Source organism: Lepus europaeus, chromosome X, assembly GCF_033115175.1.
Source record: "Lepus europaeus isolate LE1 chromosome X, mLepTim1.pri, whole genome shotgun sequence".
NCBI lineage: Eukaryota > Metazoa > Chordata > Mammalia > Lagomorpha > Leporidae > Lepus > Lepus europaeus.
In genome coordinates this window covers 97,037,452-97,055,156 of record NC_084850.1, presented here as the reverse complement: position 1 = coordinate 97,055,156, position 17,705 = coordinate 97,037,452, and the positions used below count along the sequence as shown (strand labels likewise).

General features: G+C 39.7%; 1 protein-coding gene across 3 annotated transcripts in view; it reads right to left on the bottom strand.

Moving 5' to 3' along the window:
* The window catches only part of PHF8 (PHD finger protein 8), a 107,482-nt gene that overhangs the window by 35,514 nt on the left and 54,263 nt on the right, over nucleotides 1-17,705 (bottom strand). For all 3 annotated transcript variants that reach the window (XM_062183955.1, XM_062183953.1, XM_062183954.1), the window contains 4 exons: nucleotides 10,878-11,056; nucleotides 10,489-10,574; nucleotides 8,785-8,918; nucleotides 7,887-8,200 (listed from right to left, as the gene is read on the bottom strand). In XM_062183955.1, coding sequence (XP_062039939.1) covers nucleotides 7,887-8,200; nucleotides 8,785-8,918; nucleotides 10,489-10,574; nucleotides 10,878-11,056 — 713 coding nt within the window. The remainder of the gene's footprint in view (nucleotides 1-7,886; nucleotides 8,201-8,784; nucleotides 8,919-10,488; nucleotides 10,575-10,877; nucleotides 11,057-17,705) is intronic.

The window sequence follows — 17,705 nt, the reverse complement described above, 5'->3', positions numbered from 1 at the left end:
GTACTTAATGGTGAAAGACTGTTTTCTCTTTTTCATTGGAAATAAGGCTAGGATGGCCACTCTCGCCACATTCTGCTTGAAGTCCCACATCAGAATAAAAAAGAAAAACAAAAGACATGAAGACTGGAGAAAAATGAATAAAACTGTCACTTCTTCCATACGGCATGATCGTCTAAACAGATAATCCCAAGAATATTCCTTTAAAAGTCCTAGAACAAATAAGTGATTTTACTAGGGCTGGAAGATACAAGGTCAACATACAAAAACAAATCATATTTATATATACCGGCAATAAACAATTAGAAAACAAAAGTTTTAAAAAATATACCATTTACAAAATAAAGAACTTAAAACTCTAACAAAGTGTGCAGGATCTGTATGCAGAAACCTCAAAAATGCCGAAGAAAGAAAGAAAATAAATTGAAGGAACATATCATATACATGGTTTGGAAGAATCAATATTATCTATGATGCAAATTCTCTTGCAGTCTGTGGGAAAACATTTTGGTGGTTTCTCAAAGAGTTAAAAATAGAATTACTATGACTCAGTAATTCTACTCCTAGATATATGACCAAGAGAAATGAAAACATATGTCTGCACAGAAACATGCATAAGGATGTCTATAGCAGCATTATTCCTAACAGCCAAAACGTGGAAACAAACATGCCCATTAGCACATGAATGGATAAACAAATTGTGGTAATAAATGGGGGCTTTAAAAAGTTCAAGTAAAATGTGTATTATGAAAAAACTACACAAAGATCTCAAAGTTTTTCACATGGAAAAAAATCCTCATCTTTGAATCTGATTTTTCCACAAATTTTCTGGAATGTCCTAATATATCCAAAATAGACAAATCCACAGAAACAGAAAGCAGATTAGGGGATACCAGAGGATAAAGAGATGAGGATATGGAGAGTAATTATTTATTGAATATGAAGTATTTTATAGTGAGGGCAATGTCTTCAAAAATGGAAGTGACCATTTTATAGCACTGTAAATGCACTAAATGCCACTGAACTATACATTTTTAAATGGTTGTATGAAACAATAATAAATCTGATATTCTCAGTCCCACATCTATCACTTAAATGGAAATATGGGAATGTGGATAAAAAAAGCTGTGTAAATAATAAATAAAAATAAAGATGTTAATCTGCCCCAAATTTATCTATATAGTTTGAAAGGCTTTTGTTTTAAAATCCTGTAATATGAGATTTTTTAAATGGTTTTCTGGCATCTTTTGACAAATAGTTTTTCTCGATTTATTTGTAAATGTGGTGATGTACATTAATAGGATTACTACTGACTTTATAGCCACATTTTCTTCTCACAGCTGTACTTAGTCATAGTGTTCAACAACAGTGTGTCTATTTTATTACCAGTATTTTCAAAAAGTAGGGCTTTTTTGTGTCTTATCATTTGGTTCTAATATTTGATGTTTACTATTTTCTTTCTTTGCTTTTCTTTTTTTAAAGTTTTCATTTTATCTGAAAGGCAGAGAGACAAACACAGAAAGACAGGAAGGCAGGGACCAACTATTTCAGCTATCACCTACTGCCTCCCAGGATACACATTAGCAAAAAGTTGGAATCACAAGAAAAGCTAGGATGTGAAACTAGACACTCCAGTATGAGATGTGGGCATTCTAAGCGGTATCTTTTTTTTTTTTTTTTTTTTGACAGGCAGAGTGGATAGTGAGACAGAGAGAGACAGAGAGAAAGGTCTTCCTTTGCCGTTGATTCACCCTCCAATGGCCGCTGAGGCCGGCACATCTCGCTGATCTGAAGCCAGGAGCCAGGTGCTTCTCCTGGTCTCCCATGCGGGTGCAGGGCCCAAGAACTTGGGCCATCCTCCACTGCACTCCCGGGCCATAGCAGAGACCTGGCCTGGAAGAGGGGCAACCGGGATAGAATCCGGTGCCCCGACTGGGACTAGAACCTGGTGTGCCGGCGCCGCAAGGCAGAGGATTAGCCTGTTAAGCCACGGCGCCGGCCTCTAAGCGGTATCTTAACCACTGTGCCAAATGCCTGCCCTCACCTCCACCCTCCCTCATCCCCAAATTAAAAGTGTTTTCTTATGAAAGATGGAGCAGACATTTAGCCTAGCAATTAAGATGCTGTGTTCCACATTAGAGTGCCGGGGTTCAATATTGGGCTCTAGCTCCAGACTTCAGCTTCCTGCTAATACAGACCCTGGGGAATAGCAGTGATGACTCAAGTGATGGGGTTTCTGCTACCCACATAGGAGTCCAGAATTGAGTTTCTAGCTCTTGGTTTTGGCTTGGCCCAGACCCAGCTGTTTCAGACATCTGAGGAGTGAATCAGTGAGTAGAACCTCTTTATCTGGAATATTTTTAAAAGAAAATAGAGGCCGGTGCCCTGGCTTAACAGGCTAATTCTCTGCCTTGTGGCGCCGGCACACCGGGTTCTAGTCCCGGTTGGGGCGCTGGATTCTATCCCGGTTGCCCCTCTTCCAGGCCAGCTCTCTGCTATGGCCCAGGAAGGCAGTGGAGAGGGCCCAAGGACCTGGCTCCTGGCTTCGGATTAGCACGATGCGCCAGCCGCAGCGGCCATTGGAGGATGAACCAACGGCAAAGGAAGGTCTTTCTCTCTGTCTCTCTCTCTCACTATCCACTCTGCCTGTCAAAAAAAAAAAAAAAGAAAAGAAAATAGAGAATGGGGGTGGGCATTCATAGCTCCTGCATTTGGGGAATGAACCAGCAGAAGATTTCTGTGTATGTATATGTCTACCTTTCAAATGAAATGAAAATAAAAATTTTTAGAAAACTAAAAAGAAAAACAAGCTACACTCTGGGAGAAAATATCTGCCAATCACATATTCAGCAAGGGACTACACAGACTATATGAAGAATATTCAAAGCTTAACAGTTAAGGAAAGAAAGAGCCCCAAAGAAAAACAGGCAAAAGTCATCTAAAGTGCTGTTTAAAGACACTTCAAAAAGAATGGATATATAAATGGCAAACACAGAAAAAGATGTTCATTCAAGATCATTAACCATTAAACAAGCCATTAAATGAGGCATCACTACACTTATTAGGATGGCTAAAATATATATACTGACCAGTATGCAGAGCAAATGAAGCTCATATACTTGTAATGGGAATGTAAAATGCCACAACTACTCTGGGAAAGTTTAGTAGTAATTTTCTAAAGTTAAAACATTCACAATCCATATTGTCTAGGAATCCCATTTCTAGGTATTTACTCTAGAGAGATGAAATCTCATGTTGAAACAAAAGTCTGTTCACAGTAGCACTATTTATAATCATCTCAAATTGGAAACAACTGAAACGTCCTTTAACATGTCCATCCACACAATGGAATACTGCTCAACAATAAAAAGAAACAAGCTATTCATACACAACACGTATGAATCTTAAAGGTATTGTGCTGAGTGAAAGATTTCAATCTCAAAATATTACATACTAAATAATTCCATTTATATGGCATTCTGGCAAAGGCAAATGTGCAGTGATGGAGAGTAGATCAATGGTTGCCCGGGATTAGGAGTAAGGAGAGAGTAAGATGACAAAGAGGGGCAGGAATAAGAAGACAATCAAAGTGTTCTGTATCCTGATTGTGGTAGCTGCTAGAATGTAAACATGGATACAGAAAAAAGCCAATTTTGCTTCAGACCAACTTAAAAAAAATACAATTTTAAAGACTCTCTATCTAAAGGCACAATGAAAGTAAATGAACAGAACTTTCAACTCAGGATGTTAGATGAAGAACATTAAAAGAGAGAATAAAATAAATCAGAAACAACAAAAATAGGGGCGGGTGCTCGGGGCAGCAGTTAAGATACTATCACTTGGGAAACCCATGTCCCATATCAGAGTATGTGAGTTCCAAGTCCTGAGCCGGCTCCACTTCCGATTTCAGCTTCTGCTATTATACACCCTGGGAGGCAGCAGAAGATAGCTCAAATTCATGGGTATTTGCCTACCACATGGGTGACCCAAATTGAATTCCGGGCTCCTGGCCTCAGTCTGGCCCAGCCCCAGCTGTTGTGGGCATTTGGGGAGTGAATCAGTGGATGCAAGATTGATATCTCTCTCTCTCTCTCTCTGCCTTTAAACTAAATAAATATTTTTAAAAAGATGCCATAAAACCATTTGTTAAAACCTCATGTGACTTGATTTTGAAACAAAAGCCTTCCAAACTAGAGATAGAGACTCCCCTGAACTTTATGAAAGTAGTCTACCAGAGACTTAAAGAGACTTACATATTGAGCAGAGAAACATAAGCAGTACTACTTTAAAGTCAGAAACAGCACAAGGATGCCCCCTATCTCCACTATGACAGCACTGTAATAAAACTAGAAAAATCATTAAGTATGAATACAGAAAGAAAGGGGATATTAGGGCCTGAACTGTGTCCTCTAAAAATCTGTATGTTAAAGGCTTAATCCCGCAAAACCCAAGAGTGTGACTGTATTTGGGGATAAAGCCTTTAAAGAGGTAATTAAGTTAAAATAAGGCTGGGTGTGGTGGTGGCAGCACCAATCCAATCTGACTTATGTCCTTACAAGAAGACATTAGGATGTACAGAGATACAATAGGGACACGTGTGCAAATGGATGATCACATGAAAAGGCAGCAAGAGGGATGTTATTTGTAAGATGAGAGAGGCTTCTCTGGAAACCAACTCTGCTGATACCTTGATCTTAGACTTCCAACTTCCAGCACTGTAAGGTAATAAACTTCTGTTGTTTAAACTGCACAGTCTATGGTGTTTTGTTATGGCAGCACTATCAAACTAAAACAGGACAAATACATCAACTAGCTCAAGAACTCAAGACAATTACCAAAAAACTTAATAAAACTAGTAAGTATATAGTAAGGCAGTCCAATACAGGATCAATATGGAAAGAAAATAATTTGCCTACATACTTAGAAAAGCCAAATAGAAAATGTAACACATAAAAAGATGTCCCTTTTAATAGCAACCAAAATAAAATACCTAAGAATAAACTGAAGAAGAAATAAACCAAGGAAGAGATATATGAGGGGGTCTTCAAAAGGTTTATAGAAAATGTATATTATAAAAAAGCTGTTCAGGGATTTAAAATTTTTTTGCATCAAAATAAACAATTTTTAATTCCAACTTCCATGAACTTTTTCAAGTGCCCTTGTACAAGAAGACCTGAATAAATTGAGAGATAGCTCATTTGTGAAGACAGAAAGACAAGATGACCTATTTTGTGTCTGCTTAAACCCAAAAGGAAATAGGGGAACGATGTCAATGCTGTCCAGAAATTGTATTATTTCAAAAGCAATTTTCTCTGGCATACTGTTTCTAACCAATCCATGGTGGACTTTCTCAAAACTACAAAGAAAGCCTTAATAATATATGAAGATGTACAAACAAAAGTTAAAGATCCTGCAATTGTGCCACCTATCAGTGAAAGAGCAACTACTGGCTCTGTTTTCTACAAAATTAAGTTCTGATGGGATTGGAGACTGGTTAAAAGAGAAGATGAAAAAACTGCAAAGACATTTCCCCCCTGTGTTTAAAAAATTGATGAAGACTAGACACTGGGTCAGATTTTAATTCGATTTTAATTTGATGAAGTTGATATGCATTTTAGGCAAATACTTTTAAGACTCTACTTCTGGAAGGAAAAAGCCTGGTTAAGGCTCCACTGATTGTGATCAGAGTAAATGCCAATGGCCTTTACTTGGACAAGTTAGGACTATTCGTTATTTGGGTCAGCGTTTTGGCTTCAAAGGCATATACATTTTGATATGCCCCTAATCTCTTTTTCTTATAAACCCTATTACTTTTACCATACAAATTTTCAAGATATGTGATTTTTCGGGAATGTATATACCCCATTATAGCAGATGGGCCTCCAATAAAAGATGTCATTCTCCATAAATTAATCTATAAATATTATATACTCTTAAATTTTGAAATCTCAATTAAATTGTTCATGGAATTTGACAAGCTAATTCTAAAATTCACCTGGAATAGAAAAGGCTTAATACTAGCCTAGAAAATTTGAAAAAATAAAGACAAGTAGGGAGCTCTCTCCTTGTTAAACTGTCTTTGCAGTGTTGCTGGGCAAAGCAGGAAGGGGAAGGAGGAAGCAGAGGCTGAGTAAGCTGTTTTTTCTGAGAGGATTGGCTAAACCAGGTCCAGATGTCTTGGTTGCAGCTTAATGTGATTGGCTGTTGAAGGAAAAGTAGGTGGCCAGAAGAATGTCCCTAAGCCCAATCACAGCTTAGTACAGAGATGATGGGTTTGTTGAGCATCTGTGCTCAAATCTAAAGTACATTCAGCACAAGGGATTAGCTGTACCAGACACAAGGCCTGTGGTAACTAACCTACCTCGTATTGCCATAGGAATAAACAAATTAATTTTATGGAACAGAATAATATTAATAATATCTAACAGTGCTTACTATATGCTGGGAAATGCTTTAAATGCTTTTTGTATATTTAATCCTCATAATAACCTATGAGGTAGGTACTATTATCAAAAAGAGGCATAGAAAGATTAACTAGCTTGGCCAAGGTCACATACCCATTAAAACACAGAACTGAGGACTACAGTAAAAAAACGAATCCACATATAAACAAAATATGGGAATTTGTTTTATGACAAAGGCAGGACTTCAAATCAGGGAGACAATGGTGAACTATCAATAAATGGTATTGAGGTAAATGACTATCTGTGTGGAAAAAAATAAGGTTAGATTCTTACCTCCCATAATTCAAAAAACTTAATTGCAGATAAAGAACTAAAAGTTTGGGGCTGGCATTGTGGCACAATGAGATAAGCTCCATCTACAACACCGGCATCCCATATCAGAATGCTGGTTTGAGTACCATTATCTACGTATGTCTATATAAGGGAATAAACACAATAAAAGGAAAGTTATACATCAAATCACTAACAAAGGATGCCTTTGGACCCAGGTTAGAGTGTTAGTCACAAGAATTTTTTTTTTTATCTTGTTCTGATTTTGACCAATAACCTTGACCAAATAAATAACTTTTGATAATACTACCAAATTAAAAACCTCTTATCACCTGTATTATACAAAAAATGCTTTACACATTGTAGTTTCACTAAAACTTAGCTTAAAAATAAGGGCTAAGTTCCTAAATGTAAAATGCCCATGGAAAGGTCATCACAGTCATCCCTCAGAATCCACAGGGATTGGTTTGCAGAGGTCCTGTGGACACTAAAATCTGTAGCTGCTCAAATTCCTTATATAAAATGGTCTAGTCTTTGCATATACACCATACATATCCTCCTACATACTTAAAAATCATCTCTACTTATAAAATCTAATACACTGTAAATGCTATGCAAATGTTGTCAAACCATATTGTTTAGGGAATAAAGATAAGAAGAAAGGTCTGCACAAGTCCAGTACAGATGCAACTTTTTCCCCAATATTTTCAACACTTGGTTGAATCTGCAGATGCAGAAACTGTGGATACAGAGGGCAGACTATATATACCTTTACAAGGCATGAACCGCCAGATAACATAAACAATACAAGTTGTGGAAATAAAATAGGCAAGCAGGAAAAAACCAAGTTACCAGCAATGAAAATTGGACAGTACTAAAAATTGATGATAGCTAATTATAACAGCTACCATTTCTTAAGGACTTCCCATAAACAAGATACTGTGCCAAGTGCTCTGTACAAGCATAGTCTTTAATTCTTACACAGCCTGAGAAACGCCCCCATTTTACACATTAAGTAAACATGGCTCAGAGAAACTAACAGGCTTAAAGCCAGGCCTTTTGTGAACTACAGCCTGTCCTCTGTTGGGGCTGGGTTTGAGACTGGGGCTGAGGGGAGCCCTTCTGGCCTGGACCCACGTGCTTAGCTGCCCTTACTATACTCTGCGTCCTTGAAGCATGCTCCCAAGCTGTCCTGTTCATCCAGACTGGCGTTCTCCTCCTCCTCCTCGCTCTCGGTTCTCCAGTATGCTGGCCGCTTGATGGGCCGCTTCCCTGGGGTGCGCTGGGAAGCAGGACTGTTAGACACTGTGCCCAGCCCACTGCTGGAGCTCCCACTGCTTCGGTCCTGCCCCCCGGTCCACCAGGCCTGCAGGCTGGAGGTAGCCGGTGAGGACGATGAGGACTGCAGGTTGGCCATGCACAGCATGCCCTGGATAGCCTCCTGAGTGCTGGGAGAGGCTGGGGCCTCGCTGCAAGGGACAGAGGAGAAATGCTGAGGGAATTTCTCTAGTTGTCAGAGGAAGCCAGTCATCAGAATAATCAGGGTGGAGGGACAACAGCTGTGGGGATCAAGGAGGGAAGAAGAAGGGGGGGACCACTCAAGGTGATAAACTAGAAATCAAGCTAAAGGATCAAGACAGTATTAAAGATCGTTTTTATGAAAAGTCAGTCCCTCTTGTCTCAAGTGTCTCCATAGACAGTAGGCAAGATGGCAAAAACTAAGGAGCACACCTCCCACCCAGTTCACCCATGCTGCACTCTCCTTTTATTTTTAACTGTACTCCTTCCATGATTCTTCTAAACTCTCCCAATCTCCAAAGTTCCCCAAATTTATTTCCCTTGAAATCTGTATATCCTATCACTGTCAGATCTTATGCTCCTCAGGACAGGTTTCTTATCTACTTTATTCTTTCACCCCAAAATGCCCTCTATAATTCTTTATTCCTTTAAATAACTCTAAACATATCTACTGATTGGCTGACCTAGCCCCTTGGGTGGGAGGGAAGAATGCTGTCTGATAGCATAGAAAGGGAAGACCAAAGCAAATACTCACGTGAGAGCAGCATAGTCAGGTCCCCCCACCTGCCTGCTGGCCTTGAGCAGATCAAGAATTCCACCAGCTCCACTTCCATTCCCAAGCTTGCTTTCAACCCCTTCCATCATGTCTTCATCTGTTGTGTAGTCCTCCTGTTAGGGAGAGAACATGTAATGTCAGTTGCCCAGTGTTCCTCTCATAAGGTTTTTTTTTTAAACTTTTATTTAGTAAATATAAATTTCCAAAGTACAGCCTATGGATTACAATGGCTTTTTCCCCCCATAACCTCCCTCCACCCGCAACCCTCCCATTTCCCACTTCCTCTCCCATTCCATTCACATCAAGATTCATTTTCAATTATCTTTATATATAGAAGAGCAATTTAGTATATATTAAGTAAAGATTTCAACAGTTTGCATCCACACAGAAACACAAAGTGTAAAATACTGTTTGAGTACTAGTTATAGCATTAATTCACATTGAACAACACATTAAGGACAGAGATCCTACAGGGGGAGTAAGTCCACAGTGACTCCTGTTGTTGACTTAACAATTTGACACTCTTGTTTATGGTGTCAGTAATCTCCCTAGGCTCTTGTCATGAGTTGCCAAGGCTATGGAAGACTTTTGAGTTCACTGACTCCGATCTTATTTACACAAGGTCATAGTCAAAGTGGAAGTTCTCCTCCCTTCAGAGAAAGGTACCTCCTTCTTTGATGGCCCATTCTTTCTACTGGGATCTCACTCACAGAGATCTTTCATTTAGGTTTTTTTTTTTTTTTTTTTTTGCCAGAGTGTCTTGGCTTTTCAGCCAGATCCGAATGCCTTAAGGGCTGATTCTGAGGCCAGAGTACTGTTTAGGACATCTGCCATTCTACTCTCATAAGGTTTGAATACAGAGTTGACAGTATGACTTCTGATAGTATCTTCTGAGCGCCAAGTATTATGCAGAGTATTCACTCTTTCATCTTAATCTCTGCAGCACCTTTGCGAGTTAAGAATTCTAACATTCGCCGGCGCCGTGGCTCAACAGGCTAATCCTCCGCCTTGCGGCGCCAGCACACCGGGTTCTAGTCCCGGTCGGGGCACCGATCCTGTCCCGGTTGCCCCTCTTCCAGGCCAGCTCTCTGCTGTGGCTAGGGAGTGCAGTGGAGGATGGTCCAAGTCCTTGGGTCCTGCACCCCATGGGAGACCAGGAGAAGCACCTGGCTCCTGCCATCGGAACAGCGCAGTGCGCCGGCCGCAGCGCGCTACCGCGGCGGCCATTGGAGGGTGAACCAACGGCAAAAGGAAGACCTTTCTCTCTGTCTCTCTCTCTCACTGTCCACGCTGCCTGTCAAAAAAAAAAAAAAAGAAAACAAAAAACCAAAAAAAAAAAAAAAGAATTCTAACATTCATATTTTAAAGATAAGGAAACCAAGGCTCAGTAAAGCTAAATACTTTGAATAAGGTCACATCAGATACTCCAAATCAGATATTCTCTCTGCTACATCACACTGTCTTTATTCTATTCTGTATTAAAAGATTTTTAAAATATTTCAACTAACCTGTAATTTCCCATTTAAATGCGAAGCAGTCCTTAGCAAATGATCTTTTACTTAATAGACACTTCAGGAACTGAATGCACAGGATATTTCGACTCCCTCCCAATGAGAATGACAATCTGTCTTCTATCTCCATGACCAGAATGAGCAGAAGACTAGATATAGGATGGGTTCCTACCTCAATGTCAAACTCAACTTCTCCTGGTTCACGAACTCGGTTAGGGTCAGAGCAAGGCTTTGCACGGGGCAACTTCCGGGGAAATTCTTAAACAAAACAAAACAACCAGAACGCACTTATTTTGAAGCCAAGATTAGCATCTGAGCCAAATACTCAGAGGGAAGAAAATAAGACAATAATTTTCCTGGAAGCAATGATCACAGCCCACTAATTTAGAGAGATGAAACATTAACTGATAAATCTCTAGAGCAAAGGAAACAATGGGGGGCCTACAAAGTCTGGTAAATCAGAATCTCAACAAATTCAGGCCATAATGTTTTGAGACTACCAAAGGGGTCAAAAATATATATGAAATGGGCAGGTCAGGGAAGAGAAAATTAGAGACACACTTGGTCTTATTATCAAGGTCGCCTTCTCCTTTCCCAGTCTCTCGTCTATCTGGAGCTCATCATCTGAATCCAAGTCAAATTCATCCTCCATCATCTGTTCTGTCATCGCCCTAGCCTTTTCTGACTTCTTTGCAATCTTGGCTCGCCGTGATTTGGGTAAGCTCTTCGTCCTCTTGGTACTGAAGATAAAGGGAAGGAGAACAAAAAAAGCAAACAATCATACGCAATATTGTTAAGATGGTAATTCTCCCATAATTGATCTTGGCAAGATTCAATGCAACCTCTATCAAAATCCAGCCAGCTTTTCTTGTATACTGACAAACTGATAGTAAATTGTACATAGTCATGTAAAAAGCTTTAAATAGCCAACACTATTTGAAAAAAGAAAAAAGTTGGAGGACTTATATTACTCAATTCCAAAGCCTATAACAAAGCTATAGTAATCAAAACAATGCAATATTGGCTTAAGGATAGACATACAGATCAGTGGAACAGAACTGTGAGTCCAGAATAATCTCCTAAATTTATGATCAATTGATTTTTGACAAAGGTGTCAAGGCAATTCAGTAGGGAAAAGATTTCAAGAAATGGTACTGAGACAGGGTTGGTGTTATGGGGTAGCAGGTAAAGCTGCCACCTGTGATACTGGCATCTTGTATGGGTGTTGGTTCAAGACCTAGCTGTTTTCGCATCCATCTGCCTGCTAATGTGCTTGGGAATGCAGTGGGGTGGGGTGGAAGATCCTGAAGAGTCTCCTAATTCCTTGCTTTGGCTTGGCCCAGCCCCAGCCAATGTGTGAGAAGTGAACCAGAGGATTGAAGATCGATCAATCGATCGATCGATCGATTCTCTCTCTCTCTCTCTCTCCCTCTCCCTCTTCCTCTGTGTGACTCAAATAAAATAAACAAATCTTGTTCAAAAAGAAAGAAATGGTGCTGATAAAACTGAATAGCCATATGCAAAGAAATGAATATGTACCCTTACCTCACATCATACACAAAAATTAACTAAAAATACATCATAGACTTAAATGTGAAAGCTAAAACTATAAACTCTCTAGAAGAAATCATAGGAAAATATCTTTTGACCTGACAATAGATAAATTAAAAACTGACCATTAAGAAGATAATGCTTATCCAAACAATCCTGCCATTTGTGACAATATATTCTTAGGGGACATTAAGCTAAGTGAAACAAGTCAGACATGCAATGAAGAATACTCCATGGGGCTCGCATTGTGGCACAGCATGTTAAGCCACCACCTGTAGCACTGGAATCCCATTGGTTTGAGACGCTGCTGCTCACTTCTGATCCAACTCTCTGCTAATGCACCTAGGAAAACAGCAAAGATGGCTCAAGTACTTGGTTGGGCGCCTGCCCCCACATGGGAGACTGGAAAGTAGCTCCTGGCTCTGGCCTGGTACAGCCCTTCCTGGCTATTGCAGCCATTTGGGGAGGCGACCAGCAGATGGAAGATTCTCTGTCTCTCCGTCTCTCTCTGTAACTCTGCCTTTCAAATAAAAAACAAATCTTTAAAAAATAAATACTCAGTGACTTCACTTATATATGGAACATACAGACATCAAATTTATAGAAACAAAATGTGGTTTTGAAAGGCTGTGGGGTAAGGGAACATGCTGACCTGAGTTTCAGTTATGTGGGATGAGAAAGTTCTAGAAATCTCATGCACAGCAAGATGACTACAGACATATACCTGAAACTTCCCAAGAGTAGATACAAACACAAGCACACAAAATGGTAAGTATGTAAGGGGATGACTTTGTTAATTAGCCTGACTGCTAATCATTTCACAATGTAGATGTGTATCAAAACTTTATATATATATATTTGTGTGTGTATGTATATAATTTTTATCAAAAAATGAGATACCACTTTGCATCTCTCAGAATGGCTATAATTTTAAAAAAAACAATTGTTGGTCAATATGTGAAGAAACTCATGGTTCCTGGTGGGACTGCAAAATGGTACACACATTTTGGAATAATGTTTGGCAGTTTCTTAAAAAGCTAAATATAGTGTTACCATGTGACTGGGTAATTTTACTCATAGGTGAGAAATGAAAACCTATGTCTACACAACAACTTATACATCAATGTTCAAAGCAGTATTATTCATAGTATCCAAAAAGCAGAAGTAATCCAAATGACCATTAACTAGTGAATGTTTAGATAAACATAATGTGATATATCCATACAATGAAATGTTGTTCAGCGGTAAAAACGAATCAACTAATGATACATGCCACATCATGAATGATCTACCCACCCCCTAACATTATGCTCTAAGTGAAAGAAGCCAGATATGGAGGACCACCTATTGCATGATTCCATTTCTACAAAAGATCCAGAAAAAGCAAATCTATAGAAAGTAGATTAGCAGTTGCTTGGGCCTAGAGATGAGAATGAGGACTGCCTGCAAATAGGCAACAGGGATCCTTTTGCTCTTACAGAAATGTTCTCATACTGGACTGTGATGGTTGTACAACTCTGTAGAGTTACTAAAGTTCATTTAACCACAGGTTAATTTAACCCAGAAAACGGAAATTTTATGGTATATGAATTATGTGTCAAGAATGCTGTTAAAAATATGTAAAGGAAAAGGAAAAACTCAAAATGTCTTGGATAATTCTGTTACACATAGTGAATATTAATCAGTACAAACTGATCAATGAAACCTCATAAACCACAGTCCTTCAGTGAATTGGTTGTCATTAAATTGGCCTGTTTTCTACCTCATAAGGCTGTTGGAGAATATTAAATGAGCTAATGAGCCTGGCATGTGGCAAGTGCCAAATTGTAGCTAATATTATAATTAAGTTCTCTGGGTCCCAATTTTCATATGAGTAAAATGGGGTAACAATATGAGAGTACCTAAAAAGTTTTTAGAAAATGGAATTAAGGGGCCAGTACTGTGGTGCAGCAGGTTAAGATGCCGTGGCACCAGTTTGAGTCCCAGATACTCAGCTTCTGATATAGCTCCCTGCTAATCCATCTGGGAAGGCAGGGGGAAATGATTCCTGATGTCCATGTGGGAGTCTAGGATGGAGTTCCTGGTTCCTGATTTTGGCCTGCCCCAGCATCTGGCTGTTGCAGACATTTGGGGCATGAATCAGTGGATGGAAGCTTGCTAACTCTTTTGGCCTTCCAAACACATAGATATATATGTATGTGTATGTGTATATATATATACATATATATGTGTACATGTATACACACACATATATGAATATATATGCATATATATCTTTAAAAAAGAAAATGGAATAAAAAAAGTTCATTTTGGTGCAAAAATACTGAAATTCATACACAGTTCTTTCATAATACACACTTTCCATGAACTTTTTGAAGATCCCTTGCACTTATTTTTAAAATTAATTTATTTATTTGAAAGTCAGAGTTGGGGCCAGTGCTGTGGCACAGTGAGTTAAAAGCTCAGCCTGCAGTGCCGGCATCCTGTATGGGTGCTGATTCACATCCCAGCTGCTCCTCTTCTGATCCAGCTCTCTGCTATGGCCTGGGAAAGCAGTAGAAGATGGCCCAAGTCCTTGGGCCCCTGCACCCATCTGGGAGACTTGGAAGAAGCTCCTGGCTTCGGATCAGCACAGCTCCAGCCATTGCAGCCACGTGGGGAGTGAACCAGGAGATGGAAGACCTCTCTCTCTGCTTCTACCTCTCTCTGTAACTCTTTCAAATAAATAAAATAAATCTTTAAAAAAAAAAAAAGCGAGCGAGGACTTGAACTCAGACACTTTTCATATGGAATGTAGGTATTCCATACAACATCTTAAACACTGCGTGGGAAACCTGGAAGAAGCTCCTGGCTCCTGGCTTCAGATCAGCTCAGCTCTGGCCATTGAGGTAATTTGGGGAGTGAACCAGTAGAATGGAAGACCTTTCTCTCTCTGGCTCTGCCTCTCTCTGTAACTCTTTTCAAATAAATAAAATAATTCTTTTAAAAAAAGAGAGAGAGGAAGAGACACACACACATAACGTATCTCTTCCATCTACTGGTTCACTCCCCAGATGACCACAATGGACAAAGCTGTGCCAGGCCAAAGCCAAGAGCAAGGAACTCCATCCCAGTCTCCCACATGGGTGGCGGGGGCCCAAGTACTTGGACCATCTTGTGTTGCTTTTTCCAGGCCATTAGCAGGGAGCTGGACACAACACTGGCCCTGTACTTTTTCAAGGTTGTGGGGACTAAAAAACATATTTAAACAAGTAAGAGTCTGACACAGAGCAGATGCCCAATAAATAATAGCTATTTGTAACCTGACCTTTTATTAACTTCTGATTGTGAGAAATTTCAAACATATAAAAACACAAACGTTTAATGAAGTCCCATCTATCACCCAGCTAAGTCTCCGCAATTATCAACACACATCCAATCTTGTTTCATTTATCCTTCTCTCCTTACAAAGGACTAAATTTGGAGAAAAGCCCAGACATAATAACCTATCATCTGTAAATATTTCTACACCTCGACTATCTAGATTAAATTAACAGCAGCTTCTGGCAGCTGCATCAGGCAACAGAAGCAGAATAAGACTGATGGGGAAGGAAAAAATGTCTCATTATATCCTTAGTAAATAATACATACTGGACTCTTTGGACTCAGTTGTTTCCTCTTCAGGCGACCTACCAGAAATTCTGAACAAAGACAACACTCAACAATCTCTCTAATATTACTTTTACAAATGGGGTTGTCAAACCCCAAGAATAGCTGTGCTGCTTTCAGAATATGCCCTACTCTCACTCCCTTTTCCTTACTTTCCAGACAAGTGGACCTACCACACTCTCCCTTGGGGTCTAATCTTTTCCTACAAAGAGGCTATTAAGGTACCCCTGTTGTTTGTGCTCCAATTCTGTACTTGGCTCTTAAATGCTGCTGTCTAGTGCTTTAAGAACCCAGATGATAGGGCCAGTGCCGTGGCTCACTTGTTTAATCCTCTGCCTGCGGCACCAGCATCCCATGTGGGCAGCAGGTTCTAATTCCGGTTGCTCCTCTTCCAGTCCATCTCTCTGCTGTGGCCTGGGAGGGCAGTGGAGGATGGCCCAAGTGTTTGGGCTCCTGCACCCGCATGGGAGACCAGGAGAAGCACCTGGCTCCTGCCATCGGATCGGCGCAGCACCGGCCATAGAGGCCATTTGGGGAGTGAACCAATGGAGGGAAGACCTTTCTGTCTCTCTCTCTCTCTCTCACTGTCTATAACTCTGTCAAATTAAAAAAAAAAAGAAAAAGAACCCAGATGATAACGCTTACTACCTTCTCCTGTCTCTGCCTCCAGCTCCCTATGTATTTCAGGGTTTCTGATGACCTTCTTCACTTCTGGCCACAACTACATCATTACATCTTCATATTTAAGAGATACTATTTGTTATACAACAGATCCTTTGATAAGCACTTTGCATGCATTCTCTCATTTAACCCTCCAACAACCATAAGGCAAATTTTTTTTATAAATCTTTTTATTTGACTGGTAGAGTTACAGACACAGAGAGAAAGACAGAGAAGAAAGGTCTTCCTTCTGTTGGTTCACTCCCCAAATGGCCGCTGCGGCCGGCACTGTGCCGATCCAAAGCCAGGAGCCAGGTGCTTCTCCTGGTCTCCCATGTGGGTGCAGGGCCCAAGCACTTGGGCCATCCTCTACTACATATGGCAAATTTTATCTATAGAACAGATAAGATGAAGACACTGAAGTTCAGATAGGCTAATATGCCAAAGTCACACATGAATACATGTCACAGCTGTGATTTAAAGTAGGAATTGTCTGATTCCTAAGTCCATGATTTTGTTGTGAGTTTTTATTCTTTTAGAAAATGTTGCCTACAATTATTTTAAGAAGACTAATACATGCTCATTATACTCATACAAATTTGAGTGCTACTGAAGTGAAAATTTCCTCTCCCACCACCCCGTACTACTCTCCAAACATAAAACACTTTTGAATACATGGTATAACAACTATAAAATATGTAACAAACACAATTATTTGCTAGAATGCATATAAATATCTCTGGAAGGAAACCACTGAAATTGGTTTTTTATGATGCAACTTTTTCATAGTTTTTGAATTTTAAACTTCAAAAAATTTAAACTAAAGGGAGGGTCCGGCATTGTGGCATAGTGGGTGAAGCCACTGCTTGCAATGCTGGCATCCCATATGGGTGCTGGTTCAAGTCCTAGCCACTCCACTTCTGATCCAGCTCCTTGCTAATGTACCTAAGAAAGCAGTAGAAAATGGTCCAAGTCCTTGGGCCCCTGCACCCAAATGGGAGACCCAGATGAAGGTCCTGGCTCCTGGCTTCAGACTCTTCCAACCCTGGACGTCGTGACCATTTGGGGAGTGAACGAGCAGATGGAAGACTTCTATCTCTGTCTGCCTCTGCCTCTAACTCTTTGAAATTAAATAAATAAAACTTTAAAAAATAAAGTGAAAAGTCTGTTGCTTTTTTACACATGACTAAACATATTTCTGTGCATAGATGCCTTTAAAAAATAAAAATGGAACTATTCCTTTACATTATCTCTTTCACTTAAGAATATATCTTAGACATGTTTCTGTGTCAACAGATAGTAAACTGTCTCATTCTTTTTAAACAGCTACATGGTAATTCTTTCTACAGATGTATAACAATTGATTTATTCAACCCTTATTGATAAACATTTGGATGCTTACAATTATTTACTATTATGAAAACTGATGCAGTGAACACTTCTCATTACACCCTTGTACAAACATTTCTACATTAATTCCTAACACTCAAACTGCAAATCAAAAGGTATATAAGAAACTAATGCTTTTAA